The sequence below is a fragment of the Sceloporus occidentalis genome, unplaced genomic scaffold, assembly GCF_023333645.1.
Source record: "Sceloporus occidentalis isolate IW3139 unplaced genomic scaffold, rSceOcc1.0.p SCAF_1, whole genome shotgun sequence".
Taxonomy (NCBI): domain Eukaryota; kingdom Metazoa; phylum Chordata; class Lepidosauria; order Squamata; family Phrynosomatidae; genus Sceloporus; species Sceloporus occidentalis.
In genome coordinates this window covers 11,400,795-11,419,105 of record NW_028316981.1, presented here as the reverse complement: position 1 = coordinate 11,419,105, position 18,311 = coordinate 11,400,795, and the positions used below count along the sequence as shown (strand labels likewise).

Below are 18,311 nucleotides of genomic sequence, written 5' to 3'. Positions count from 1 at the left end.
TGCGGTTCTTTCTGCGTTGTCGTTTCTCTTCGAGGCTCGTTCGGTGTGAGCTTTCGAAGGCTGCAGCGTCATGGATAGTGCGTCTCCATGCCTCCCAATGCGAGGCCAGGGAGGACCACTGTTGGTGATCTATCTGGCCAAGCCTGAGATGTTGTTTCAGGGAGTCCTTGTATCTCTTCTTTGGGGTGCCCCTCTTACGCTGACCCGTGGCGAGTTCACCGTAGAATACTATTTTGGGGAGGTGATGGTCCTTCATCCTAGAAACGTGTCCTGCCCAGCGCAGCTGCATCCTCAGTAGCATGGTCTCAATGCTGGTGATCCCTGCTTGCTCAAGGACAGCAACATTTGTCATATAGTCAGTCCAGTGTATATTTAGAATTGTGCGTAAACAGCGCTGATGAAAGCGTTCAAGGAGTCGTAGGTGTTGGCGATAGGTGACCCATGTTTCAGACCCATAGAGGAGAATAGACAGTACAATGGCTCTATACACACTGATTTTTGTACTTCGCCTCAAGTGTTTGTTACTCCAGACTCTTTTGTGAAGCCTTCTGAATGCACTACATGCCTTTGCCAGTCTGTGATATATCTCTTTATCAATCTTGGCATCTGAGGAGATGATGCTTCCCAGGTAGGTGAACTTCTGGACAGACTTAAGCACAGATGTGCCTACAGTGATGTGGGGATGGTAGTGTTCTTCCTGAGGTGCCGGCTGGTAGAGAACTTCCGTTTTCTTCAGGCTGACTTCCAGTCCAAAGAGCTCTGCAGCTGTTGCAAAACAATGGTTGTAGTGCAAAGGGAATTGCAGTAGAGGTTGCTGGTTACCTGCTTGCACCATAAGCCACCCCTGCTGAAATTCCATTTTCTACACCTATACTATTAGAAATCCCATGACAAGTCCCAGTCTAGGGTTGGCAGAGTGAAAACGTGAGGGCTCTTGGACCTGTAATGATGTAGAAGAGGGAATTTCAGGAAGGGTTGCTTGTTATCTGGTTGCATGGCTAGCAACCTCTGCAGAAATTTCTGTTTTTACATCACTATTAGAGGTATAGGAAACACACACATATATACACACACAGAGTTTTCAGTGTGGCAGGCTTTGTAATGGCACGGGGTTGCCACAATGAAAAGTGGAGAGGGTTTCTGTATCTGTAATGGATGTGTAGAACAGGGGATATCAGCAGGTGTGGCTTGTGACCTGGTTGCATGCCAACCCTGCTAAAATTTCCTTTTCTGTACCTACCGTACATACCATTACAAATCCCAGCCTAAACTGGGGAAGGTTCCTATACCTCTGCCGGTGGTGTGGAAGAGGAGATTTCAGCAGGTGTGGCATGTTTCCTGGTTGCATGACAAGCAACCCCTGCTGAAATTCCCTTTTCTACATCTATATACATACTGGATGACTTTGGGCAAGTCACGTTGTCTTAGCCTCAGAAGATGGCAATGGTAAACCCCCTCTGAAGAAACTGGACAAGAAAACTATAGTAAATCCTGCCTTAGGGTCTCCATAAGTCAAAAATTACTTGAAGGCACACAATAGCTGCAGCATACAGGGTTGCTTGACAGAGTGAAAACTGGAGAGGGCTCCTGTACCTTTAATGGTGTAGAAAAGTGAAATTTCAGCAGGTGTGACCTTGTTGCCTGATAGCAGGACAAGCAACCCCTGAGCCAGTGCAGTGTAATGGTTTGAGCTTTGGACTATAAATCTGGAGACCAAGGATTCAATTCTGTTTTCTCTCTACACACTGTCCTTAGGAAAACTCATTAGCTCTTTTGGTTTTTCCTACCATCTGTATGCCGATGACACCCAGTTGTATCTTTCCACCCCTGACCTTTCTCCAAGGCTTGAACAGCAAGTTTCATCATGTCTCACGGCTGTCTCGCAGTGGATGCTCCATCAGCGTTTGAAGCTCAACATGTCCAAGACAGAGCTTCTTGTCTTTCCTCCTAAACCCACCCTTCAACACTCCTTTTCTGTCTCTGTGGACAACATTTCTATTCAACCAGTCCAACAAGCCCGCAGTCTTGGTTTTATCTTTGACTCTTCTCTGTCGTGTATCCCTCAGATCCAGACCACAGCCAAGGCTTGTAGATTCTTTTTATACAATATTGCCAAAATCCGACCATATCTCTCCGCCTCTACTGCCAAGATCCTGGTTCATGCCCTAGTGATCTCACGACTTGATTACTGCAACATCCTCCTGGCTGGGCTTCTTCTCTCTCACCTCCGTCCTTTAATTTCTGTCCAGCATTCAGCTGCATGCATTATCGCATCCACCCACTGCTCTGACCACATCTCTCCTGTGTTGGCATCCCTTCACTGGCTCCCACTCCCTTTCCGCATTCAGTATAAGCTCCTGCTGTCAACGTTTAAAGTCCTCCATGGGCTGGCCCCTCCTTACTTATCAGACCTTATTTCTCCTCACCTTCCCACTCGGGCCCTCCGTTCTGGTAGTCAAGGTCTGCTGTCCCAGCCCAGGATTTCCTCTGCCCCATCTCGGATTCGCCTCTTTTCACTTGCTGCCCCTCACTCCTGGAACCTTCTTCCCCCACGAGACACAAGGGCCATCACTTCCTTAACCAGCTTCAAAACGGAGCTGAAGACCATCCTGTTCAGAGAAGCGTTCCCAGGCATTGCATAATTGTCACTTGCTATTTGATGTTCTTTTGTTGTCTGTTTTATTGAATCATTTCCTGTATTGCTATGTATTTTATATGTATTATCCTACTAGAAAGGCCCCTTCCCCACCCCCACTCCCTTTGTGTCGTGTCTTTTTAGATTGTAAGCCTGAGGGCAGGGAACCGTCCAATTAAAAAGATTGTATGTACAACGCTGTGTAAATTTACAGCGCTTTATAAATAAAGGTTAATAATAAATAATTATAATAAATTCCTCACTTGGCCATGGAAGCCCACTGGGTGTCCTTGGGCAAGTCACACATTCTCAGCCTCAGAAAGCTCTGTGTCTTAAGGTCTCCATAAGTCATAAAACATGAAGCCACACACAACATCAACAACAACACCATTAAAGCTTCAGGAGCCCTCCCACATTTTCAGTCTGGCAATCCCATCTGAGATTTGTAATGGCCTATATAGCTGCAGTAAAATTATATTCCTCACTACTGTTCATATACTATGAGTACCATGCTCCTTTAAGTCTGAACAAAGTTCCTTATAAGTGAGGTAAGCCTAGATTCTGAAATGTCTATGAAAAAGGAAGTGCATAGACCAATGTACAGTCAATGTGAGCTAATGATCCTTTCCAAGGGGAATAGAAATTATTGATTAGTTTATATAAATCAATAGTCTAAAACAATTAGAAAGCTACATGTTTATTCTCCAGTGACAAAGGATCCAGAAATCCCAAGTGTTAAAGTACACTTAAGGAAACTGTTGGTATTAGCTTTCCTGTTTGGACAATATCACTGTTCATGAGTTGGACACTCAAAGGACCAGATGGTGAATTCCAGGGAACTCCCGATAGACGAATGACAATAATCCCTCAATTATGAGACAGAGGTGGATAAGCTATGTCTGTTTCACAGCATGCTTCCAAAGAAAATGTGTCCCACACTTATGGTGTTCATAAAGCCTCTGTACGTTGTCAGTTTGCTTATGTCAAATGAGTCAATCTTTCCAAGATAAGCAATGAAAGTCATGCTGCCTGCCAAATGATATTGAACTTTAATTCCCAGCATTCCTTGCCAGTGGCTCCACCAGCCAGGGCTGTGGAGTGTTGCAGTCCAAAAACATCTGAAGGGCCACACAATTGTCACTCTAGGCATTTGAATGTTTTTCCCCCTGTATAAATTCCCTAACAACTGTTCAGGTGAGTTCTCTGATGGCATCATTTCTCACATTGAGTGCTTTCATTTGGTCAGTATGAAGTCTTTCATGTCTCTTCAAATATTTTTCCACCTTGAAGCATTTCCCACACTGAGAACATTTGTACGGTTTCTCCCCAGTGTGAATTCCCTGATGGGTCTTCAACTGGTTACTCCGACCAAAACTTTTCTCACACACAGGACATTTGTAGGGTTTCTCTCCAGTATGAATTCTCCAGTGGTTCATGAGATTTCCTTGCTGATTAAAACATTTTCCACACTGAGAACATTTGTAGGGTTTCTCTCCAGTATGAATCCTCTGATGGATCTTTAGTTCTTTTCCCTGGTTGAAACATTTTTCACAATGAGAACATTTATATGGTTTCATTTTTATTCCAGTATGAATACCTTCATGTCTCTTCAAATATTTTCCCAGACTGAAACATTTCCCACATTGAAAGCATTTGTATGGTTTACCTCCAGTATGAGTTCTTTGATGAATTGTTAAATTTCTTTGCTGACTGAAACATTTCCCACACTGAAAACATTTGTATGGTATAACTTCAACATGAGATCGCTGATGGATCATCAAATTTCTTCTCTGCAGGAAACATTTTCCACACTGAGAACAATCATATAGTCTCCCTTCACTCTGAATTCCTGGAATTTTCTTTGGCAAGTTCGTAAAACTAAAGTTATTCCCAGACTCAGGAGAGTTAACAAGTGTTTCTTCTGGACTATTATTCTGATCTCTGTTCAAATTATTTTCGTCCTTCTCCAAGAATTCAGATTTATTATCTCCAGTTATTGTGCTCGGAGGTTCACCAAGGTATGAATTTTGCTGACATGATTCTTCTGACATCAGATATGCTTTGTGGTCCTCCAAAGTACGGGTCATATCAAGTTCTAAACTGTAGTGATACCTTCTACCACACTGGGAGAATGTGGGCATTTTATCCCTTGTGTGTTCTCTGGATGGATATTCAATTGCAGCTTTGAGACCTTCAGTACACTCATTACTTTCATCCTCTGTCCCCATGGGATGCTTCCCCTGTTCTTCTTTGAACTCACATCCTTCATCGTGCCTCTCCATTGTCCCTTGGATATTCCCTTGGCTGATCAGTAGGGCTTTCTTGGGGATGTCCTCTGTCTCATTTCCTCTCCAGGGAGAATTCTCCATCTTGATCTGACTTCCACTCTCAGCACCTGCAGAGAGAGAAAAAGAAAGCATGGTCAGCCCTCTACGTTTGTGGCTTTGACTTTAGTGGATTTGATTATTCATGGATTATGCTCTTTCTAGGAATCTCTAGGTCCTCCAGTGTGATTCTATCGTCAGCTTCCACCAAAAGTTGCACTAATGGACTTAGAGATTCTTACAGAGAACAATTCTCTAGGCATTTGTTGGTCCTCCAGTGCAATTCTATAGTCAGCTTCTGGCAGATGTTGACCACAGAGTTGCCCTGGAGGACTGAGGGATTCCTAGAGAGGTGTTTTACCAGGAAGGGGGGAATAGTGTTTTTCATTTGTGGCCTTTTCACTTTCACGGGGGTCCACTGTATTACCCATACTTCTATGTCCATTTAAACAAATGGATGTAATCTCTATTTCCATAGCTGCTTCTTCTAAGTCAGTGCTTCCCAGACTATCTGATATAAAGAATTGGCAATTATCCCACCCCGCCATGTGTCAGGCTACCATATGTATGCAAATTGTCTGCACTCATTTCTTTTTTTCTTGGAAACTCATCAAGATCCAGTAGCCAAATGGCCCAGGGATGCTCACTGGTCCATGGACCATCATGCTGAATTGCACTGTTCTACATCTCTTCACTACATCTCTTTTTTTACCGGGGGCCATGTATAGATTGCCAGCGTGATGTAGTGGTTTGAGCATTGGTCTATGACTCTGCAGAAAAGGATTCAAATCCCGGCTCAGCTATGTAAACCCACTGGGTGACCTTGGCCAAGTCACACTCTCTCAGCCTCAGAGGATGGCAATGGCAATAGCAAACCCCCTCTAAAGAAACTTGCCAAGAAAACCCCATGATAGATTTGCCATATGGTCATCATGAGTTGGAAACAAACTGAAGGTACACAGCAACAACAGGGATTTCTAAAGTACAAAAGAAGCAGCACAACATCAAGCACTTTAATAAATATATAAATTAAAGTATTAATAGCCAATAATGTCTAGAAAAGTTATTTTTAAGGTGTCCTTACACACTACAGAATTATAATACTATGATTCTATTTTAACTGCGATGGCAACATCCAATGGAATACTGGAGTTTGTAGTTTGGTGAGGCACTAAAGCTCTCTGGCTGAGAATTCTAAATCCCCAAACTACAAATCCCAGGACTCCATAGGGGGGAACCATGGCAGTTAAAGTGGAATCACACTGTAATGTGAAAGGCCCAAGTTCTAGCAACGTCATTTCTAAAGAAGGAATCCACTGCTGCCCAAAAAGAGCAATCCGTTTAACTTGGTCCCATTTCTTCATTAATCCTTTTATTTCCCTTCCTCAGCATTCCCATTTATCTTTCCCTCCTATTTTGGAATCATAAACTTTCAGTATGAAGCCATTCTGAGAGGGTTTTTCCTGAAAAAGTGGCCACAAAAACCTGAAAATAAAGAAATAAAAATAAAGGCTTAAATCCCGTTATCAGTCCTAACTAACCCCATGATTGCGTTCGGATTGCCATTGGATTATACTTCCAATTTCCCTTGTCTGATAACGTCCTTAGCTTTCTAAACAGAACCTCCCACTTTCATGGACTGCAACAGGAGTCTAAGCCCCAGCTGGGTAACGTTTGGCCTCCAGGTTACATGTGGCCCCGGAACTATTTTGGGGTCTCTGTGGGGCCACAAAGGGGTAAAATCCTGATGATCTAGCGTGCCAGCGTTTGTGAGGACCACAGATTCCTGGGACTGCCTCCTGCCTGATAACATCGGTTATCTCCATCGATCCCTCGCTCGGGAGAGGAGGAGAGGATGCACCTGTTTTTGCCTCCTTTGAACCTTGATCTGTTATAATTGTGTGGTTTTTTTAATTAATTGTGATAAACTGTACTTTTTGATGTTTATTATGTTATATAGATTATGGTTTTTGACATATGAAATTGTTATTTTTATGTTTTTTCTATCAGATATTATGTTATGTTTATATTTAATTTGCTTAATATTGTTTTGATGTGAACTTGTGTTGAGGGGTTGGGGAAAGGCTTTTTTATCCACCTTGTTTGATTTGTAACGTTCTTACGTTTTCCTATTGATTGCCACTGTATTGATATTGTTTATTGTTATTGTCTGCTTTATGTTTGGGGGGCTGAGAAGGGATTAGTTTGTTTTTATTGTATTTTTTTATTGTACTTCCACTGTTGTTAGCCACCCGGATTCCTCGTTGATTGGGTGGGGTACAAATAAATTATTATTATTATTATTATTATTATTATTATTAAATTGAAACGTGAACAATTTTGAAATGTCCTATATTCCAAAATGCCCTCTAGGGAATGACTGGGACATTTTGCTACATTTTGGAGATCCGGGCCAATTTAACCCAATGGAATCCTTTTTAAAAAAGTGATCAGGAGGTGATTTTCACTCTCTTCTGGTTGTTAAAAAAGGACCCAAAATGGCCCCTGAAGGCCCCAAAAGATGTCCGCCACCTTGCTCCTTAAGGGGCATTATTGGAGGCATTTGAAGGCAAATCTATGTATGTCCCTTTTCATCTCAAGGAAAGCCTAATGTTCATTTTGTCTAGCAAGACTTCTCAGTTCTACAAATAAGTTTAATAGATTTGCTGGAAGTGAGCAAAAAGCGCCTCACCCGAAGAATTTGCATTGCCAGGCTCATCCTGCAGGACTTTCCAGACTATGGTCTGTTGGCTTGGCTGGGTCAGAGGTTGACTGAAGACGGGCAAAGACAAGTGAGTTTCCTTGAGGTTCATCGGTCCCTGCAAAATATGGGAAAAGGCAAACATCTGACTCCCTGTGAAATTTTGGCTGCATCTGCACTGTGGAAATAATCCTGTTGGACACCACTTTAATTGCCATGACTCAATGTTATGGAACTCTGGGAATTGTAGTTTTGTGTCAGAGATCTTTGGTGCCACAACAAACTACAATTCCCAGAATTCCATAGTATTGAGCCATAGCAGCTAAAGTGGTATCAAACTGAATTATTTCTACAGTGCAGTTGCATCCTCTATGGTGAAAGAGAGGGCATTAAAACAAAACTCAGTCAGCCTATTATAAGAACCTTTCGATTTACAGCTCTCTAGGGAAATATCCAGAAAAACAAATCTGAATGGAAATTTAAAGAGTGAATAGCCCCCATGTGGACAAAAACTGTTTTGGAGCACCCCAAATAGAGAACGCAGGGTCCTCCTTGCAACTGCCAAGAAGGCCCGGGGGCCACATGTGATCTCAAGTTTGGTTTGGTGGCCCTTCACCCATCCAGACCTCTGGACTATTCTCATCCCACCCCCAAAGAAGTAGTAATAACCTTTCCTAGTGTCCGTCCACATTACACAATCATAGCATTGTGACTCCATTTTAACTGCCATGGCAACATGCTATGCAGTTTATGGAGAGAGTACTTAAAAAAAATTCTCAGCCAGAGAATTCTAGTGTCTCTCTAGGTGACAACAACAATTACTACAACCATTGCCCTTGGTATCTGTTGGGGTTTGCGTCTATCCCTGGTGGATAAGAAAATCCATGAATGTTCAAGTCCCATTAAATACAATGGCATAGTAAGATGGTGGTGTCCCTATATAAAATGACAAAATCAAGGTTTGCCTTTTGGAATTTATATATATTTTGAGTAACTCTGACTTCAGGGCGTGATGCCCTTTCAATTTTCTCCCAACAGTATTAAAATGACCACATCCCACAAACCCGACTCTGCTGCACATTAAGGAAAAACCATGGGGACTGTCCTAACATCAGGGGTGAACCTGACTCCTATACACCCCGTCCTGACTCACCCAAGGCAACTCACCAGCGTGTCGCTCATGTTTCGCACACCAGTTTGTACCATTTCCAATCCCTTCAGAGGAAGTGAGGCAGCTGAGCATTTAATTCCATTACCTGTGAGGGGTGAAAAAAGGATTTTAAAAAGGGAGCGAAACCATCCCTTAACTCTTAAGAGTCACCATTTGTATTGTCAAGTTTACTCATAGCACAAATTTTAAAAACAAGATGTTGTTCATCCTAAAGAGGTTTCAATCCTCTACGGGGACATACAAATTACGACCCTTGCCACAATACCACCCTAACAAGCAAATTTGGAAGGGTCCTTCTCTGTGTCCCACAGTTGTGAGCAAAACAAAAAAAAAATTGGAAAGCACATATTCACAGTGAAAGAAGGAAAGGAAGCAAAGTCCTATGTGCTGTGCGATGCTCCAAAAATGTTTATTTCTTTAAAAGCCCAATGCGTTTTGGTCATGTAAGAAGATACCATCAAAACACTCCTGACAGATGGCCATCCAAACTCTGTTTAAAAACCTCCAAAGAAAGAGACCCCATCACTCTTCAAGGGAGTGTCTTCCACTGTCAAACAGCTTTTACTATCAAGAAGTTCCTCCTAATGTTGAGATGGAATCTCTTTTCCTGTAGCTTGTATCCACTGTCCTAGTCTCTGCAGCAGCAGAAAACAAGCTTGCTCTATTCTCAATGTGACACTCCTTCAAATACTTAAACAGGGCTATTATATCACCTCTTAACCATCTCTTCAGAAGAATATACACTCATCCCTCCACATTCACTGGGGTTAGGGGCACAGGACCCCTGTGAATGTTGAAAAACCGCAAATAACAAAAACACATGAGAGAACACCTCTCTAGGTATCTCTAGGTCCTCCAGTGCAACTCTGTGGTTAACATCTGTGAGACACTGACCACAGAATTGTACTGGAGGAGCTACAAATGCCTATTGGAATGTTCTTTCTATGAATCTCTAGGTACTTCAGTGTGACTTTTGGTTAAAGTTAGCCATACAGTTGTGCTGGAGAACCCAGATATTCCTAGAGAGAACATATTAATAAAATCCATGAATAATCAAATCCGCAAAAGTCAAAGCCGCAAATTTGGAGGGACGAGTGAGTGTATTTCAATTGAACATTAGGAGGAACTTCTTGATGGTTTGGCAATGAAATCAATTTCCTGGAGAGATGGTGGGATCACTTTCACCGGAAAAAGGATGGACAGCTACCAGCTGAGGTTGCTTAAGCTGGAGATCTTGCACTCAGCAGAAGATTGTACAGTCAGCCCTCCACATTCACAGGTTTCAGATTTGTGGTTTTGACTATTCACGATTTTGTAGGTGCTGCTTTAAAAAGTCAACCTCTTCACCACCACCCCTCCTCACCCTTTGTCGCAGCCAGCCAAAACCAACCCCATACATTCCCCTGCTTTGCCAAACTTTATATCCTCCTCATTTCCAAAGACCTTCCCTTTGAAGCCACCCGCAGGAGAATCCAATTTCTCTCTCCTCCTCCTCCTAACATATTCACAATTTTTCCACTTTCGCAGGGGTCCTTGGACCCTGACTCCTGCAAATGTGGAGGGGTGACTGTACCTCATGGCCCATGAGGCTTCTTTCCACTCTATGATTCTATGTTTTCAGGTTTAAGCTTTATTGTATAGTGGGCCCTTGGTACCCACTGGGGCTTGGTTACAGGACACACCCACACACCCACCATGGATACCAAAATCCATGGATGCTCAAGTCCCATTAAATACAATGGCAAAGTAAAATGGTGTCCCTTATATAACATGGCAAAATCAAGGTTTGTTTTTTGGAATATATATTTTTGGAATATTTTCAGGCCGTGGATGGTTGAATCAGTGAATAAATAATATAAATAATCTGGATACAGAGAGCGGACTGTATTGTTTACTGCAGACCGGCTGCTGCAACTTGACACTGTAAGTTTGTGTTTCTCCAATCCTCCTTCACCATCTTCCCAATGCCAATGCTATTAAAATGATTCCACCTAGGCAGAAACCTAGGCATAAAGAGCTGGCAGATGTAAAAAGGAACTGCACTGTCAGAGGGCGTGTTAATTCAGGAATGTCTCTATTCCTGCTATTAATGATTACTAGTTCTGGCATTTCTGAAGATATCCAAAAAAAGATCTTGTATCTCCAAGAGTGGCACTCAAAAAAGGAACTTCACATGATGCAGATGCTCCGAATCGCTGCAGGACAAGCTGTGTTTATCCAAATCCCTTTTTCTACACATCAGATACAGATTCAGGAACTATGGACTAATTTCTGTCCTGGCCAGTCTCAGGAATAATAGAATCATAGAATCATAGAGTTGGAAGAGACCACAAGGGCCATCCAGTCCAACCCTCTGCTATGCAGGACATCCAAATCAAAGCATCCCCGACAGATGGCCATCCAGCCTCTGTTTGAAGACCTCCAAGGAAGGAGACTCCACTACACTCCGAGGGAGTTTGTTCCACTGTCGAACAGCCCTTACTGTCAGGAAGTTCCTCCTAATGTTGAGGTGGAATCTTTTTTCCTGTAGTTTGCATCCATTGCTCCGGGTCCTAGTCTCTGGAGCAGCAGAAAACAAGCTTGCTCCCTCCTCAATATGACATCCCTTTAAATATTTGAACAGGGCTATCATATCACCTCTTAACCTTCTCTTCTCCAGGCTAAACATCCCCAGCTCCCTGAGTTGTTCCTCATAGGGCAAGGTTTCCAGACCTTTCACCATTTTAGTCGCCCTCCTTTGGACACGCTCCAGTTTCTCAATGTCCTTTTTGAATTGTGGTGCCCAGAACTGGACACAATATTCCAGGTGGGGTCTGACCAGAGCAGAATATAGTGGCACTATGACTTCCCTTGATCTGGACACTATATTTCTATTGATGCAAGCATCTACACTGTAGAAATAATGCACTTTAACACCACTTTTAACTGCTATGGCTCCATCCTACAGAACCAGGGATCTGTAGTTTTGTGAGGCAGCTGCACCTTTTGTCAGAGAAGGCTAAAGACCTGGTAAAACTGCAAATCCCAGGATTCCATAAGATGGAGACACATAAAGTCGTATTAAACTGCATTATTTCTACAGCGTAGATGAACACCCAATATCCCACAGGCATAAAACAAGCAGAATACGTTCTGGCTCAGTGAATCCTTACCCAGCGCATTTAATTCTCCGTCAACATTTTGCTGGGTTTCTTTGAAGAGCTCTCCCTTCATCGCATCAGAAGTCTCTTCCTCAGCTTCTGCAGAAACCAAGCACTCTTCTTTCAATTGCCCCTAAAACAAAGAGGACAATCCAATTCAGAACAGAGCAGGGGTAGGAGGTACATGGTCCATTGGGCCCCTTGGGGATCAATCACTGCCCTTCAGGTCCCCCAGCACCCCTCCAAAAGTCATTTAGCCAAAAAGACATTGAAAATGTTTCAGGACACTTCCAGGAGGGGACAATACTTGGCCAAAATGCCACCACCACCACCACCTGCTACAGGGACCATTGGGCCAGATTTTTTTTATATACCTGGAGATCCTGGGAGCCAGAAAACAGCTCTGTGGGGGTGTATGCACCCCAAAGGCAACCTGGAGCACTACACAATTGCAGTGCTGGGATTCCACTGTCACTGCCATTGTTCTGTCCTAAGGAATTCTGAGGACTGTAGTTTAGGGAGGGGGCATTTGAAATTCTCAGCAGAAGAGCTCTAGTCCCTTTGTAACTACAAACCCCAGAATTCTACTGTACAGGTTGAGTCTCCCTTATCTAAAATGATTGGGACCAGGGCTGTTTTGGATTTTTGGGGGAGTTGGGGTGAATTTTGAAATACCTGTATTTGCGTTTATATACATAGTGAGAGATCTCAGAGCTGGGTCCCAAGTCTAAAATACAACATTCATTTATGTTTCACATACATATACATCATATACATTTATGTTTAATATACATTATGTTTCATATGCATAATCTGAAGGTAATTTCATACAATATTTTCAATAGTTTATGCTTTGCTGAACCATCAGATGGAAAAGTTGTCACTCGCTCAGCCACCCACGAAAAAAAGGTTATGGTTTTTGGAATATTTCAAATTTCAGAATTCTGGATGAGAGAGACTCAACCTGTCATGGTGTCTTGGGAATGGCCCCCCCAAAGTGATGCAATGTCATCCCTTAGCATCTAAAATGGCAGCCACAAAGGAGTGCAGCAGAAGTAGTGAAAATCATATGGTGTACATCTCTGGACCCTGGAACATGTCCACCCAGGATTAGAAGGACACAACTGGACTAATATATGCTACAGATGGAAGATATTATTCTGCTCTAGTGGGTAAATATGGATTTTATGAGTTCAACAATTTTAAAATAGACTTTGTTGCCTCAAATCATCTTGCATGAATGCAGAAAATAAGTCTTTTAAATAAATCATATTAATAAATGCAACAACAATAATAGTGCACAGATTGGTATGGGGTATGGCGTGGGGCAGTGCTACTAAGGGTGAAGATTCCTAACATTAGGGCTGCTGCCATGTTGCAGAATTAATGCAGTTTGTCTCTGCTTTAACAGTCGTGACTCCTATATAATCCTGGGATTTGTAGTTTGTTGTGGCATCAGAGCTCTCTGACAGAGAAGGTGACATAGCTCACAAAACTCCAAATCCCCAAATTCCGTAGCATTGAGTCATCCAGTTAAAGCAGTGTCAAACTGCATTAATTCTGCTGTGTAGATGCAGCCTGGTATAGGAGTTTGAGAGTTGCATTACAGCTCTGGAGACACGGGTCCAATTCCCAACTCAGCCATGAAACCCACTGGGTGACCTTGGGGAAGTCACACGCTCTCAGCCTTGGCGGAGACACTGGCAAACCTCCTCTGAATAAATCTTGTCCACAAAACCCCATGATAGGGTCACCTTAGGGTCGCCATAAGTCAGAAATCACTTGAAGGCGCACAACAACATGATGCAGCCTAGGAAAAGCCAAAAATGGTCTTCAGCCGATGGTGTTATGATGGCCCAACAGATGTATTACAACTGACATTCATTTTTCGCTGAATAACTGCAGCAACCTAATCTACATTCTGGACTCTCAGAGAATCTGGGATTTCAAGACTGAGAGCTCACCTGCCACTTCTCTCTCTCAGCATCTCGCTGGACAGCCAAAAAGTCCTCCATCAATGCCATGGCCTGGCAACAAGTGTCTGGCCCTCCGGCTCGGATCCAGTTTTGCAGATCTGTTGGGAGGCTGGCCAGGAATTGCTCCAGGATCAGCAGCTCCAGGATCTGCTCCTTGCTGCGTCTCTCTGGCTTTAGCCACCGGTGGCAAAGCTCTTGCAATTGGTTGTAAATCCTTTGGGGATCCTCAACTTCTGGGCAGCAGAACTGTCTGAAGTGCTGGCGCTGCAGCTCCATTCTCAGGGCATCTCCTCTCAAAATGGCAGCCTTTACTTTCTCATAATCCTCCTGATCTCCGGTTTCCAGGGTCTGAAAGGCCTCTTCTGCTTCTCCACTCAGTGCTGGAAGGAGCTGGGCCACCCACTCTTTTTGAGGCCACCGGCAGGCTTTGGCCACTTGCTCAAAGGAGACCAGGAAGGCCTTGGCATCTTCCCATGGAGCCATCTCTGGCATTACTGGGGTTGCCCATCTTGTGCGAATGGGCTGCAGTGTTTTCAGGAATTCCTGCCACTGGATTTCCCAATGTTGTTGCATCTCCTTGGATGGTTCCCCTTGGCCTTCCTGGGATCTTCCCCATCCTGGTTGTTTTCTCCCATATTCACCTTGAATTGAATTACTGATCCTTCCTGTACTTTCTGGCCTCTCTTCTAGTTTCGGTCTTGGCAATTTTTGCTCCTTCATCACTTTGGCTGGCCTTTTCAAATCTAGAACTGGTGTATTTTCAAATTAAATCATTAGTAAATTAAGTGATTATAAATTATATAGTGAGATAGAAGAAACAGAACAAGGAGTACATAAATGAAGTTGGAAGACTAAAATAAAGTAAAAAAATATATGTACCGTATATACAGTCCACATGTGGGCCCTTGCTATCCACTGGGGTTTGGTTCCAGGACCCCCCATGGATACCAAAAGCTGTGGATGCTAAAGTCCCATTAAACACAGTGGCATAGTAAAATGGTGTCCCTTGCATAATATGGCAAAAATCAAACTTTGCTTTTTGGAGTTTATGTGTTTATATAATACATACATACATACATGAATATTTTTCAATTGTGAATGGTTAAATCCATGGATAAGGAATCCGTGGATACGGAGGGCCAATTGAAAGTAGATATATGTAGAAAAAGATAGATGTATTTATTGGATACAGGGAACACAAGAAATGAAATATTTAAAAGTAAGGTAGAATAAATATTTATTTTAACCAGAGGTCCAAAACACACTGCAGAAATAATCCAGTTTGAGACTGCTTTAACTGCCCTGGCTCAATGTTAGGGAATTCAGGAACTTTTGGCCCATTACAGACCGCCCAAAAGGGGCGGTTTCAGGCCGCTGCTGGTTGCAGCGCAGAGGAGTTGCAGCAGCCAAACCGCGTGACTCCTCTGCGCTGCAAAGAAGGAGCGCGAAAATTGCGCTCCTTCTGGCAACCTGGAAGAGACGCCGCAAGTGCCAAAGCGCGCACTCGCGGTGTCACTTCCGGGCCACGATGTGCGGACGCAGAGCGTCCGCTACGTCAAAATGGCGGTGGCCGTGTGGAACGGCGGCCACCATTTGTTACGGACTCTATCCATAATAGGGTAAGGGGCTTCTGGAAGAGACGCCCCTTTTTCAAAATGGGACGTCCTAAGAACGTCCCTTATGGCGGTGTGTAATGCGCCATAGTTTTGTGAGACATTTAGCCTCCTCTGTCAGAGAGCTCTGGTGCTATAGCAAACTATTAATTTATTTCAAGGATTTACTATAGATTCCAGGATTCCACAGCATTGGGCCAAGACAGTTAAAATGGTTTCAAACTGGATCATTTCTGCAGTGTGGATGCATCCTAATTATAGATGCACCCCTGGGTTAATCTTGCCCAGTGATGCTCAAACTTTGACCCTGCAGGTGCTTTGGACTTCAGCTCCCAGACGCCCCAGCCAACCTGGCCAAAAAATGTCAGGGATGATGGGACCTGAAGTTCAAGCCACCTAGAGGTTAGAAACCACTAATCTAGCCAGCCCTACAGACTGAAGGGCTGCCTGATCCCCACCCCATAAAATGTATTTATGGCATGAATAAATAAAATAAGTCCCAAGTCAGTGTCCCATGCAGCCTACCAGGAGGAATGAAGATGCTGGTATGAGCCAGAGTTTGCCCATTTGCAGCCTCAGATGCAAATAAAGGGGGGGGGGTGATCCAGGCTTGCAGGACCCCCAACCCTTGGATGGCTGGCTGGAAGGGAGACCAGGGAAGCCTTTCTCCTTGCAAGATCCCTTCCACCTTCTCTTTCTCTCTTTCCACTTCCTTCTGCTGGGTTCAGCCCAGCTGCAGAGGCAGGCAAGGCTTCGTACGGGCGCCCCCTGCCGGGAAACACAGGCATGACAACCACCATTCAAAACCATGCAAAAGGGAATCCCAGGCTTTTCAAAGCATTTCCCAAAGTTTTAGCTCTCTTTTGTCCCTTATATTATCAATAGGTTCTGCTGATATGTTGTTTATTTTTTCCAAATATTTTAAATTAATTTTACAAATTACACACACCAGATACAACCTGTATACATACATATTTTGGTATTTTATCCGGCTGTAATCCTGCCTCGATCCATAGGGAGAGGTGGGAAATAATAATAATAATAATAATAATAATAATAATAATAATAATAATAATAATAATAATAATAATAATTATTATTATTATTATTATTACATATTTATATCTTTGTAGTAATATACTGCATTAATATAATCATCAATATTTTTATCTCAGCTTTTATCAATACTACTTCCTTTGTTTTGTTTCCAACTTGGTATTTTCCACCACATTTTCATTTATAAAACGTATCATCTTTTCTCTCTTGGCGTATTTTATTAGATCAGACTGTCCAGTTTGTTCCATTTAGTCGTGTCCCTTAAATATTTTTTGCCCTCTTAACCGTTGTGTTTATATTCACTACCAAGCACTTAACTTTTGTTATTAGACGATTTCCATTTTAATCAAAAATTATAGCTGTAAAGTTCCACTTTACTTCTTTCATATTAATTATTAGTGGTTCCCACACCATATAAAAGTCATCCATTGGTTTCCTTCGAGTAAAAAAAAGTTAATTGATCTATCTCCATATAATCATACACTTTAAACAACCAGGTCTCAAGTGCGTGGGTTTCCAAACTTTTCCATTTAGAAGCATAAAGAGTTCCAGCAGCACATACCATATAAAATAATAATTTTCCAAACCGCCTTTCCAATTGCTCATCTTCCACCATATTTAAGAGATATAGTTTCAGGTTTCATATAATTTATTTTTAGCATTTCTACAATTTTTGCATGAATTTTGATCCAATATTTGTGGGCTACTTTACAGCCACACCAACAATAATACATTTCTACTTCTTTTTCACATTTCCAACAAGTATTTTTGCATTTATTATTCATTTTTGCCAAAATGCAAGGGGTTAAGTGCCATCTAAATTGTATCTTAAACATATTTTGATGGGTTGTTTAGATCATATTTTGATTGATGACTGGTTTCGTTTTCTTTTTGAGTTTACTTTTACAATGTGCCCTTGGTATCTGCTAGAGTTCAGTCCCAGGAACGCCCTCGGATAACAAAACCCATGGATACTCAAGTCCCATTAAATACAATGGCAATTTGTGTCTAATTAGTGATCATTGTCTGTGGATTTTGTTCAGTACACTAAAATCAAGATCCAGCAAAATGCAAAAAAAAAAAAAACAACCCAAAACCACCCAGGATCAGAGGTTTTCCCAGCAAACAATGATCAATAATTAAATAGACTTTGTCTTTCAGTGCAACTTTTAGTTGAAGTTGACCATAGAGTTGCACTGGAGGACCTAGACAGTCCTAGGGAAAACATATTAATCAAATCGGTGAATAATCAAAGCCGCAAATATGGAGGGATGAGTGTATATTTAAAAAATTAAAAAGCAATTGAAATTTATTTGTTTCACTGATTCGCCGCCTTTCTCCTGGAAAAGGATCCAAGGCAGCTCACAGATAAAAACAGTTTTAAAAATTAAATTAAAAACTTAAAAACAATAAAAATGTATTTATTTCACTGATCTGCCTCCTTTCTCCTGGAAAGGGATCCAAGGCAGCTCCCAAGTAAGAAGTTTTAAAAATTAAATAAAAAATGTAAAAACAATTAAAATTGGGGTGTCACCCGGCGTACTCTGCACTCCCCATGCCCCCCTAGTGATTTTATTTTGGAGATCCATATAACGTGATACGAGTGTGAATTTGAACCCTGGTCTCCAGAATTGTGGTCCAATGTCCATATGACTCTTTCAGTGGTATTTTCTGTATTTGACAGGATGAAGTGTA

At 42.3% G+C, this 18,311-nt stretch overlaps 1 protein-coding gene across 1 annotated transcript; it reads right to left on the bottom strand.

Annotated features, from left to right (window-relative positions):
* Nucleotides 1–3,349: 3,349 nt before the first annotated feature.
* On the bottom strand, nucleotides 3,350–16,154 carry LOC149320735 (uncharacterized). Its single transcript, XM_089503721.1, has 6 exons — nucleotides 16,086–16,154; nucleotides 13,936–14,696; nucleotides 11,984–12,104; nucleotides 8,828–8,916; nucleotides 7,652–7,778; nucleotides 3,350–5,030 (listed from the first exon to the last, which is right to left on the bottom strand). Exons 2-6 carry the CDS (start codon nucleotides 14,665–14,667, stop codon nucleotides 3,826–3,828), a joined length of 2,274 nt encoding a protein of 757 aa, XP_089359847.1. The 5' UTR covers nucleotides 14,668–14,696; nucleotides 16,086–16,154; the 3' UTR covers nucleotides 3,350–3,825.
* Nucleotides 16,155–18,311: the final 2,157 nt, after the last annotated feature.

What these genes read in the sequence shown, in the direction of transcription:
- LOC149320735 (XM_089503721.1), bottom strand. Translation starts at nt 14,667, where the DNA reads ATGAAGGAGCAAAAATTGCCAAGACCGAAACTAGAAGAGAGGCCAGAA. An exon ending in CTGAGAGAGAGAAGTGGCAG is followed by an intron (nt 12,105 to 13,935) that starts GTGAGCTCTCAG and finishes TCTTTGTTTTAG; the next exon opens with GGGCAATTGAAAGAAGAGTG. An exon ending in TGGCAATGCAAATTCTTCGG is followed by an intron (nt 5,031 to 7,651) that starts GTGAGGCGCTTT and finishes CTCTCTCTGCAG; the next exon opens with GTGCTGAGAGTGGAAGTCAG.